This window comes from Hemitrygon akajei, chromosome 25 (genome assembly GCF_048418815.1).
Source record: "Hemitrygon akajei chromosome 25, sHemAka1.3, whole genome shotgun sequence".
NCBI lineage: Eukaryota > Metazoa > Chordata > Chondrichthyes > Myliobatiformes > Dasyatidae > Hemitrygon > Hemitrygon akajei.
This window is the reverse complement of record NC_133148.1, coordinates 18287371-18299591: the sequence shown is the minus strand read 5'-3', so window position 1 is coordinate 18299591 and position 12221 is coordinate 18287371. Positions and strand designations below refer to the sequence as shown.

At 44.9% G+C, this 12221-nt stretch overlaps 2 protein-coding genes across 2 annotated transcripts in view; one reads left to right on the top strand and one right to left on the bottom strand.

The window, feature by feature from the left end:
- Positions 1-1632, top strand: part of LOC140716241 (uncharacterized) — a 30814-nt gene extending 29182 nt beyond the window's left edge. Inside the window, exon 4 of the mRNA XM_073028852.1 lies at positions 75-1632. Coding sequence (XP_072884953.1) covers positions 75-1206 — 1132 coding nt within the window. The 3' untranslated portion in view covers positions 1207-1632. The remainder of the gene's footprint in view (positions 1-74) is intronic.
- Positions 1633-7126: 5494 nt separating this feature from the next.
- LOC140716239 (uncharacterized) overlaps positions 7127-12221 on the bottom strand; it is a 52588-nt gene continuing 47493 nt past the window's right edge. Inside the window, exon 3 of the mRNA XM_073028851.1 lies at positions 7127-7445. The gene's annotated coding sequence lies outside the window, so the exon portion shown is untranslated. The remainder of the gene's footprint in view (positions 7446-12221) is intronic.

Below are 12221 nucleotides of genomic sequence, written 5' to 3'. Positions count from 1 at the left end.
CTGTCAAACATTGTCCCCTTCTGTGTGGGGAGAGACTGTACTGTATTTTCTACGCACGAACAAGGCTACAGCTGATTGTCCAACCTGGAGAAACATAAGGACCCCCATGTCGCAGAGAAACCGTGTAAATGTGGGGACTGTGGGAAGCAATTCCATTACCCGTCCCTGCTGGAAATTCATCGGCGCAGCCACACCGGGGAGAGACCATTCACTTGCACTATGTGTGGGAAGGGATTCACACAGTCTTCCCACCTCCTGACACACCAGCGTGTACACACTGGAGAGAGGCCGTTTGCCTGCTCTGTGTGTGGGAAAGGATTCACACGCCTGTCCAATATGTTGACACACCAGTGGATTCATACTGGTGAGAGGCCATTCACTTGCTCGCTGTGTGGGAAGGGATTCACACAGTCGTCCACGCTTTTGACGCACCAGCGAGTCCACACTGGGGAGAGGCCATTTACTTGCCCCCTGTGCGGGAAAGGGTTCACAAGCTCTGCAAATCTGCTGACTCACCAGCGTCTGCACAGTGGAGAGAGGCCGTTCACATGTTCCACCTGTGGGAAGGGCTTCACCCAGTTGTCGCACCTGCTGACGCACCAGCGGGTCCACACCGGGGAGAGGCCGTTCACCTGCACCCTCTGTGGGAAAGGGTTCATCAGCTCGTCCAACCTGCTGGCCCACCAGCGAGTTCACACGGGGGAGAGGCCGTTCACCTGCACCGAGTGCGGGAAGGGGTTCACTCAGTTGTCTCACCTGCTGACCCACCAGCACGTCCACACTGGGGAGCGGCCTTTCACCTGCTCCGTCTGTGGGAAAGGATTTGTTGTTTCAACAAGCCTGCTGAAGCACCAGAAAGTCCACAGCAGCAAAAGGCCCTTCAGGTGCTTGGACTGTGCAAAGAGCTTCAAAGGCACCAAGCAACTGGTTAAGCACCAGCACACTCACGCCCGGGAGAAGCTGTTCTCCTGCTCTGCGTGCGGGAAGGGCTTCACTCAGACCTCCCAGCTTCTCACGCACCAAAGGGTTCACGCTGGAGACCGGCCATTCACCTGCTCTGTGTGCGGGAAGGCCTTCGCTCACTCATCCCACCTCCTCACACATCAGCGGGTCCACACTGGGGAGAGGCCCTTCACCTGCTCTGTGTGCGGGAAGGGCTTCACTCAGTCCTCCAACCAGCTGAGACACCAGCGAGGTCATGTCTGACAGCAGGGAGCTGCGTTAGAGTAAGAGTAACCGTACTGGTCACGGCTGATGTCTACCTCAATTCCGTTAATCAGGCTTGTTGTTGCCCCACACAAACATGTCTCAAGAATTTTGATTAGCTGCTAGGTTCCATTGTACGGGCAGGTCCTGCCTGAGTTCTGGCATCAATTCATGGACAGCTTTTTAAAAGAATTCTCCTACCGTATAAATTATTTTTTCCTTTCCCACACCAAGCTCTCCCTTCCCTTCACTACATCAGACGCAGCTGTCTCAACTGTGAGTTAAAGCATAGATTTTTATAATGCTTTGTTCTTATCTTGACTACAGAGTCAAACACTTTCCTTCTGTTGACACTTGATCCAAAATGTAACCGTTGGTGAAATGATGAGGTGCTTTTCCACAGAATAAATTGTTTTTATACAGTGAGCTCAGCTTCCCTCTCCTTCATTTCCTGCTTTCAACTTCACAACTTAATTCTTGTGATCTTATTGTATTTTTTTTATATCAGTTTTCACTCAGTGACCAAATTTCTGACATTACTTTCTGATCTGACATGGATGCTTAGCAGGTTGTCAGATAGCTTCTGATCAATTACAAATAATTGCTGCACACAGGCTCTCGACAGAAACAGTGGTTAAAATTGCACGATTGGGATCTTAGTTGTGGAGAATAAAAAGAGAGAATTGTATGATGTAAAAAAATGTCCCTTTCTCTCGTGAGTCTGATTGTTTGTACATGGAGGTTGTTGCATTCTCTCTCTCCTGTGGTCATAGGATATACTAGCATATTTTCCCTTGTTGGACGTTAAACTTCAGGAAGTGCTCACGCTAGCAACTCCATAAGAGGAGCACAGTTGAGCGATTCGGCCCATTGAGTTTGCTCCACCATTCATTTGTTCCTCTCAATCCCATTCTACTGCCTTCGTCCTGTGACTTTTGCTGCCCTGACTAATCAAGAACCTGTCAACCTCTGCTTTAAAGATTTCGATGACTTGGCCTCCGCAGCCTTCTGTGATACTGAATTCCACAGATTCACCACCCTCTGGATAAAGAAATTTCTCCTCATCCCTGTTCTAAAGGGACATCCCTGTATTATGGGACTGTGCCCTCTGGTCATACACTCCCCTCTATAGAAAACATCCTCTCCATGTCTATTCTATGTAGGCCTTTCAATATTTAACATGTTTCAATAACATTCCCCCACCCCTCATTTTTCTAAACTCCAGTGAGTACAGGCCCAGAGCCTTCAAACTCTCCTCATATGTTAACCCTTTCATTTCTGGGATCCTTCTCATAAACCTCCTCTAGACCCACTCCCATTGCCCCCTCATCTTTTATTAGACACAAAACTACCCACAATACTCCAAGAGTGGTCCGACCAGTGTCTTATAAAGCCTCAGCATAACACCTTTGCTTTTATATTCTTGTCCTCCCAAAATAATGGCAAAATTGATCATGATGTTAGGAAATTTAGGTCAGCTGTAAAAAAAGTAAAACTATTATTCAGAGGAGGGCCAGTTTCAATAGGATGAGTGTGAATCTGCCCTGGTAAATTGGAGCAAAAAAAGGAATGAATCAATCCAGAGCTCCCCAGATGCCTGAAGAAACACAGAAGTAACAGAAAGTTGAAACAAAGTGGCTCGGGACAAGTGCCGCAAGCACTAATGAGAACCAGACTGATTACAAAATAATTAGATGGGAGAAGAAAACCAAAATAAGAGAGGCAAAGAAAACATTTGAGGAAAAAGAAAAGTAAAGACAGAACTGTTCTGCAAGCACACAAATGGTAAAAGGTCTGAGGACCATTAGTAATGAAAATGTGAAGGTGCCTATGGATAGTAAAGGAGGTATTGAGATACTCTGCACCTGTCTTCCCCAGGGAAAGGCATTCCTGCAAAGTAATATAATTAGAAGAGAAGGTAGCTGAGGTACCTTGTTCAAAGGTGATAACTTGGCAGAGTTGGATGAACTTAAGGTAGGTAGGTCACCAAAAGTGGATGGGATGCATCGTATGCACTGGGGAAATCAAACTTGTCTGGATGTGAAGGTCGCACCAGAGAACTGGAGAGTGGTGAACTTGGCTTCCCTTGTCCCAAATAGGGAGCGAGGGCAGGGCTAGGGCCAGCAACTACAGGCTGGTCCATTTAAGCCTGAAAGTGGGAAGGCATTTGGAAAACAATATGAGAGGGGATTCATTATCACCAAGAGACAAATAGATTAACTCAGGTGAGCCAGCCTGTTGTTGCTTACAGCAAATCACATTTAACCAACATAATAGAATTTGATATGGTAATGACCAGAATTGAGGGCCATGCAATCAGTGTTGTGTATGTGAACTTCCAGAAGGGTTTTGATAATGCACATTGGGCTCATTGACAAGTTTGAAGCACTTGTTTAAAAGAGGAATGAAGTTGGCTGCATCACAGAATGGTTGATTTTCATGCTGGGGGGTGGGGAATAGTGGTGTTCTCTAGGGATTGGTGTTCGAGCCATTGGTTATTTTATCTGTTAATGACCTTGAATTGGGGGTGCATGCCACAGTTCCTAAGCTTCTGGATGATGTGAAGCTTGATAGTATTGTGAATCTCATGGGGTTGATGATAAATTGCAGCAGGACATGGAATTGTCCATGATGAAGTTTAATGTGGAACTGGAATTGATTCATTATTGTCACATGTACCAAGGTACAGTGAAAGGTTTGTTTTGCACACTGTTAAAACAGATCAGATCGTTACACTGAGGTAAAACAAGATAAAACAATTACAGATCAGAATCAGGTTAATATTCGGTATACATTGTGAAATTTATTGTATATATACTATTTTTAATATTTCAAATAGGTAATGCAAAATGAGAGCGACAAAGAAGGAAATGGTGAGGTTGTGTATGTGGTTTCATTGTCCATTCAGAAATCCGATGGTGGTGGGGAAGGAGCTGTTCCTAAAACATTAAGCGTGTGTTTTCACTCTCCTGTACCTCCTCTTTGATGGTAGCAGTGAGAAGACAGCATGTCCTGGGCGCTGGGGGTCCTTAACGATGGATGCATTGCTTTTGAGACATCGCTTTGAAGATGCCCTCCATGCTGGGGAGGGTGGTCCCCATGATGGAGCTGGCTGAGTTGGCAACTTTCTGCAGCTTGTTCCGATCCTGTGCAGTGGCCCCTCCACACCAGACGGTGATGCAATCAGTTCGAATGCTCTTTGTAGAAACTTGTTAGCATCTTTGGTGACATTATCAACTCTTCTCAAGCTAATTAAATATAGCTGTCGTGGCGCCTTCTTTGTAATTGCATCAATATGTTGGACCCAGGATAGATCTTCACACCCAGGAACTTGATTGAAACTGCTCACTCTTTCCACTGCTAATCCCTTCTTGAGATCTGGCGTGTGTTCCTTCAACTTTGCCTTCCTGATGTCCAGAATTAATTCCTTGGCCTTACTGACATTGAGTGCAAGGTTGTTGTTGTGACACCACTCAACCACTTGACCTATCTCACTACTGTACACCATCTCGTCGTCATCTGAAGTTCTGCTGATGGTTGTGTAATTGATGAATGGCATTTGAACTGTGCCTAACCACACAGTCATGGGTGTAGAGAGAGTAGAGCAGTGGTCTGGGTTATGCCAATGAGGAGAAGATGTTGTTTCCGATCTGCATTGACAGTTGGAGAGGGAGGTATGGAGGCCCAGGTTTTGGAGCTTGTTGATTAACACATAGGGCATGATTGTGTTGGAATACTGAGCTGTTATCAATAAACAGCAGTCTGATGTAGTTATTGCTATTCTCCAGGTGATCAAAGGCTGAGTGGAGAGCCAGTGAGATTGTATCAAATGTAGCCTATTGTGGTGATAAGCAAATTGTAGAGGGTCCGGGTCTTTGCTTAGGCAGAAGTTGATTCTAGCCATGGCCGACCTCTCAAAGCACCTCGTCACGGTAGATGTGAGTGTGAGTGCCACTTGGCTTTAGTGATTGAGGCAGCTCACTCTGTTCTTCTTGGGCACTATGATTGCTGTCCATTTGAAGCAGGTGGGAGCCTCCTGCTGCAGCTTCAAGAGATGGAAGATGCCATTGAACACTCCCGCCAATTGGTTGCCTCAGATATTCAGTTCCCTGCTGGGTGCACCTGACGCCTTGACAGATGTTCTGGCGTTGGCCTCTGAGACAGAGATCAGAGAGACACCAGATGCTGCAGGAACTTCCCAGCTGTAGTTTTAGTCTCCCTTTCAAAGTGTGCATAAGAGGCATGGGGAGTGAACCATCACAACAATACATGGTGTTAGGTTTCACCTTGTAGGAGGTAATGGCCTGCAAACCCTGCCGGAGTTGTCGTGCATCCAATTCCATCTCTAACTTCAATCGAAATGTTTCATTTCCTCCCTCAAAATAGGTTGTACTTCTTGTATAGTTCTGGATCACCAGTCTTGAATGCCACAGATCTAGCTCTCAGCAGACTACAACTCAGAATGATCCACACCTTCAGACTTGGGTATGCCTGGTACGTTCTCGGAGGCACACTCTCTTCCACACTGCTCTTGATGAACTCAGTGACAACTGTGGCTATTCATTCAGATCTGACGATGAATATTATCCGATCCACTGACTTAAGCACTCCTCTGCCTCCCTTCACAATACCTTCTTCGTCCTCACCGCTGCTGCTGTGGTTTAGTCTCTGCTTGTCCGCTGGAGTAGAAGTACTTTCAGGTGGTCAGATGCACGTTAAGTACGGTGTAACAGTGGTTACAAGTGTGTTGCTTTCTCTGGTTCCACAGGTGATATGTTGGTGGTAGCTGGTCATGACTTCCTCAAGCTGGCCCGATTGAAAGCCCTGGCAGTGATAGAGAAGGCATCAGGGTGCACTGTTTTGTGACTGCTTATCATGGTGCTCACCTCCTCGAGTGCCAGACTGGCATTGGTCCGGGGTGTAATGTACAGCTACCAGGATGACGGTGGAAAACTCCCCCGGCAGATAAATGGACGGCACTTTACCGCTAGATGTTACAGGTCGGGTGAGCAGGACTGAGGCAGAACCACCATGATGAGTCAATCATGAAGCATACTCTGCCTCCTCTAAAGACTCGGCTGACCTGCCTTTGTGGTCCAAAACAGTGGGGGTGAGCTATGCTTCCGTGAAGCGAAGTACACAGCAATTCCTGATGTCCCTCTGGTGCTGAAATCTTGCTCTGTGGTCATCAGTTTTATTTTCCAGCGACTGTACGATAGTAGGGACTGGACTGGGGGTGTGATGGTCTAAGAGCTCTGTACTTGTAGTCCAGCATGCTTTCCTCACTTTCTTTCTCTTAAAGGGAATCTGTAATCGCGACCTGAGCCTGCAGATTTTAGGATGCAGAATAACATGCAACAACTACAGAGAAAGTGCAGTGGAAGCAGACAGTTACTTGGAAAATCACAGTGAGGTAGATTGTGAGGTCAACAGTCCATCCTATCATCCTAGGGAACCATTGAATAGTCATAAAGGTGGGATAGAAGCTGCTCTTGAGCCCGGTGGTATGTGCTTTCGGGCTTCTATTTCTTGTATATCCTGTAGGAGAAGGGAGAACGTGCTGCGTGAGTGAACTGTGAGGTGATGCTTTTTGGTAGGAAGAATAAGGAAAGGCAATGCAGAATGAGGGATATCATTGTGAATGTAGGAGCAGAGAGATGTGGTATGGGTGCACAGGTCCATAATGTGATGATTCTGAGTAACCCGATTCTGGAGTCTTAAACTTAAGCTCTGACCTTAACTTATCAATGCCCTCACTTTAGGGAGATTATATTGCATCAACCAATAATTCAAGGACTGACCTACTGTGGTCTCTTTTCTGAAGGGGTTTAATCACTATTTTGAGCCATGAGCCCAACCTCCCAGTCAAGGAGGTGATACTACCCGTTAATGAAGCAGATTAAACACAGTTATTTTATTTGTCATCGAACATTTATTTTGATAAATAATTCTAACAGATTATAATTCTACAAGGAGTTTCCAAACACAAGTACGATTCTTACAAATTAGAAACCCGTACCAATGAATTGCAGGCAAACAAATTGTCTGTTGCAAACAAGAAGGCTCTGGCAGATGATCCTTCTTGAGTGGAGGCTGAGGAGTGGACTCAATGTCTTCATCTCTGTAACTCCTCCCCACCCTTCTGCTTTTGTACGTTGTTATTTCCCAGTCATCTAGTGATGACTTCAGCTGCATGTGAGGCTTTCACAACTCAATTGGTCTGGTCAGTTGGCAGGAGCCTGTGGTTAACAGATAATGTTGTGATTAGGCTGCAGTCTCAGTTAAGTCAACAACAGGCTTCCTGAGCCTGGACAGTATTGTTTCTTAAGAGGGTGGCTAAATAATACTGGTAAAAAATTAACAATAAATATCTTGAACCTTGAACAGTTTCTTCTGCAGTGGTTTAAAAAAAAGCTGAATTTAGCAAAAGGACTCCTGACCCTGGACAGTGAATGCCCATCGAGGTGAGACAGGTTATGAAGGCATACACAATCTGGATTTCACTAATACAAACCCCCAGGGATGTCAGGCTGGAATTTCATAAAACACTGGTCCAGCCTTAACTGGAGAGTTGCATTCATTCTGATTTGCCTCATTATAGGGAAGAATTAGCATCCAGAAAATATTGACGAGTATGGTTTCTAAAAGCCGGGACTGCAGTTACATGGTTAGATTGGAGAAGTTGTGACTACTTCAGTCACATGTACAGTGAAAATCTTGTTTTTCACATGGATTTTTTCTTTACAGTAGAACATTGAGGTAGTCCAAAGAACAGAATGCAGAGTGAAGTGTTACAGGTCAAACTACTTATGTGACTTCTAAAACCAATTGGCTGATCCAGTGATGATTTGGTGTGTCATATTAAAGGGAGTGAATACTTGGGCAATCAATTATTTTCTATTTAGATCTCTTTGTAGAGATCTGTTTTCACTTTGACACAAGAGTCTTTTTCTGTTGATCAGTGTCAAAAAAGCCAAATTAAATTCACTGTGATTTGATGTTGTAAAACAATTAAACATGAATTAAACTTTTTATAGGCACTATGTACCATGTGTTTGCAGGTGGAATGGAAAACTTCCAGCAGCACCACAGCATTGCTTTATATAAACAGCATTCACAAGAAAAACAAATTAAAATTATACATGATTTTTACAAGGGAAAACACAATTAGAACAAAAAACGTAGCCCAGTTTAGTGCACATTGGTCATAGTGTTGCTGAACGGCAGTGATTAAGGTTGTGCTGGTTGATTCAAGAACCAAATGGTTCAAGGGAAGTTCTTGAACCTGATGGTGAGGGTCTTGAGGCTCCTGCTCGATGATAGCTGTAAAAAGATGGTGGAGAGGAACTGTCAATATAGATATTGTTTTTGTGGATACTATGATGGTGGGGAGGGATGAGCCTATGATTTATTGGGCAGAGTCCACACTCTCTGTAGCTTGTGTTTCTGCACATTCAATTTGCCATGCCAGACCATGATGCAACCAGTCAGGATACTTAGCAGTACACCCATAGGTTTGTTAGAAACAAACCAAACCTCTTTAACCTCCGAAGACAGTAAAGATTCCTTGTGTTTGCATTTATCTGCTGGTCCCAGGGCAGGTCACCCAATAAGCTAATGCCCAAGAATTTAAAATTGCTGGCTCTCTCCACCACTGATTCTGCAATGCAGACTGGTGCATGTTGGCCTTTCTGATGTCAACAACCAGCTCTTCAGTTTTGCTGATGTTGAGTGAGGGATTGCTTTTGCTGCACCTGTAAGGATACCAACAACACCTGCTTATCTTCTCCGACTGGGGTCTATCGGTCAGGAAGTCAAGATCCAATTGTAAAGGTGGAGTTAAGTCCCAGGTTAAGTACTTTGGAGATGTCTTCTTACGTGTTTGCCTGGTTTCTTTAGAAGAGTGAAATCTGAGGGTAGATTTGATAGAGGTATCATTGCTGATTAACTGTCCTTTGTCAAGCACACTTTATTTTACTTGCGCACAAGGAGGAGAGCTCAGCCCCTGTCACTGAACTGTTCTGAAATTACAGCTCACAATTATCAATTTTTATATATATTTCTATATCCAATAGAAACTTTGCACTTCAGAATCACATTGTCTGCATAGTTAAATACCAATTGTAAATACATATTTCTGGTGTTAATAATGTCTACATAATACTCAAGAATTAGTAAAAATAACTGTTCAATATCTTGTAAGTGCTATCACGCTTTCGTGAGAATTCTTATCTTGGTATGCTCATCTTGGAACCCAGGCTTGGACAGAAAAGCTTCCAAAGTGGAGCTAGGTATTCAAGGAATGGGCTTTGCTTGGGTTGCCATGTTTAGCTTAGGTGACTGCACATTTGCCTTGCTGTAACTTGCACAGAAGAATGTCAGATAGATAGGGATCTTAGAGGAAGGCAGGCCGTTTCTTTAGTGGAGGGGTCATGGATGAGAGATAAGAGAGCCATGAGAAAAAATATTTTTACACTGTGCAGTTGGCATCTGAAAAGCACTGACTGCAGATGTGAAGACAGGATCAATCATGACTTCTAAGGAGGAATTGGATAAACATATGGTGAAAATTTTGCAAGACTATAGTGAAGGGTGTGGGGAGTGAGCCTTTACTGACTGGTGAGGTGCCAAGGTACTAGAGGATTCAAGAAAGGCTCGAAGAATCAGCTGGGAAATTGTACGCCAATGAGCCTGACATCAGTTGTGGATAACTTATTAGGAGGTATTCTGAGGGACAGGTTATATAAATATTTCGAAAGACAGGGCCTGATTAGGGCTAGTCAACATGGCTTTGTGTGTTTTAGAATGCCTAACCAATCTTACAGAGTTTTTCAAGGTAGTTACCAATAAGGTTGATGAAGGAAAGGCAGTGGATATTTTCTAAATGGAGTTTAGCAAGGCCTTTGACAAATTCCTGCATGTGAGGCTGGTCCAGAAGGTTAAGTTGTTTGGTATTCAGGATGAGTTGATGCGGAAGAGTTTTGATGTCTGTCCGCCTGACCTGGGCACCAGGTTGGGTTACGCCGAGCACCAAGCCGACTTGGTGAGATGGAGAATGGCTTTGGGCTGTGTGGCGGGATCTGGGTCCTAGAGCACAGCAGTACCTGGTGCCTAAATGCCGGTCCGAAAAGACTGGAAAGCCCGTGCTGGCAACGGGGCTGGGGATTGGACTGATTCTGCTCGCTCTCCAGCGATGTTCATTCCTCTTTCTGCAGCACCGAGGCTGTGAACCACTCCGACATCTGTCATCTCTACCAGTGCAGTGATATTTTTGCCCCACTAATATGATGAACTGAGATCAAAACTTGGACCTGCTCCAGGAGAGAATCTAAGGGTTATGGTTTTTAATTGGGTCTTTCCAGTTTCTTGCTCTGTGGCTGCCTGTAAGCAAACAAATCTCAAGGTGTATAATTTATACATTCTTTGATAATAAATGTACTTTGCATCTTTGAAATAGAAAATTGGAATGCACATTGGCTTAGTGTGAGAAGCCAGGGAGTAGTGGTGGGTCGCTGTCTCCCTGATTGGAGGCCTGTGTCTAGTGCCGTGCTGTGCCCCAGGGGTCAACGCTGGATCCTGTTGCTGTTTGCCATTTATATCAACGATCTGGATGATAATGTGGTAAACTGGATCAGCAAATTTGCCGAAGTCACCAAGATCGTGGGTGTAGTCGTTAGCGAGGAAGAGTATCAACGTTTGCAGTGTGACCTTGACCACTTGGGAAAAGAGCTGAACAATGGCGGATGGAATTTAATGCAGACGAGTGGGAGGTGTTGCACTTTGGGGGGGTGGTGGGGAGCAAACCAAGGTAAGACTTGCACAGTGAATGGTTGGACACTGAGCTAGAAGAAGGAAATTCTTGGAAAGTGGTCTCACAAGTGGATAGGGTTATAAAGAGAGCTTTTAGCTCATTGGCCTTCATAAGTCAGGGCATTGAGTACAGGAGATGGGATGTTATGTTGAAGTTGTATAAGATATTGGTGAGGCCTAATTTGGAGTATTTGGTCACCTACCTACAGGAAAGTTATCAATCAGCTTGAAAGAAGACAGTGGAGATTTACAAGGATGTTGCCAAGAGTTGAGTTCCTGAGTTGTAGTGAAAGGTTGAACAGGTTAGGACTCTACTCCCTGGAGCATATGAACGTAAGGAGAGATCTGCCAGTGGTATACAGAATTATGAAGGATACAGATAGGGTGAATGCATGCAGGTTTTTCCCCCTCAGGTTGGGTGACACTAGAATTAGAGGTCATAGGTTTAGGGTGAAGGGTGAAATATTTAAGGGGATCCTGAAGGGAACTTGTTCACTGAGAGGGTGGTGAGAGTTTGGATTGAGCTTTCAGCTGAAGTGGTAGATGCAGGTATATGGTTGGGAGGTGTTTGGAGGGATATTGTCTGTCTTGCAGTAGATGGAACTAGGCAGAGAAAGAAGTTAGCATGGACTAGATAGGCCAAAGGGTCTGTTGTTGCCGTGCTGTAGTATTTTATGACTCTTATGATGGCGGAATGAGCGAGTTGCAGGGACAGAGACTGATGGGCTGAATGGTGTCTTTCTGTCTATATTAACCACCTATGTTCTTTGATTGGGACAGGTCCAATATACAAAGAGTTCCTCTGTGGAGCTGAAACCTCACACAAAGGGAGGTAGGTATTCGGAACAAGCTGAGGGAAGAGATGGTGAAGGCAGAAAGCAGTGTTTAAAAGGCATTCGGACGGAAAGGAGCAGAAGGATTTGGGCTCAGTGCAGCAACTGGGATTCATGTGGACTGACATCAACTTCCCTTTTGCACCCTACATGAAGAAAGGGGTAATTCACAGTGATTGGTTAATCTCCCAGCACACCACGGGGTGTGGGAGTAAAGAGAGAGGGGGACACACGTGATCACATTGAGGAGAGGGAGGTCACACATGATCACAGTGGAGAGAGGGGGACCCCACATGGTTGCAGTGAAGAGAGAGGGCAGTCACTCCATGTGATCACAGTGAAGAGAGAGGACAGTCACTCCATGTGATCACA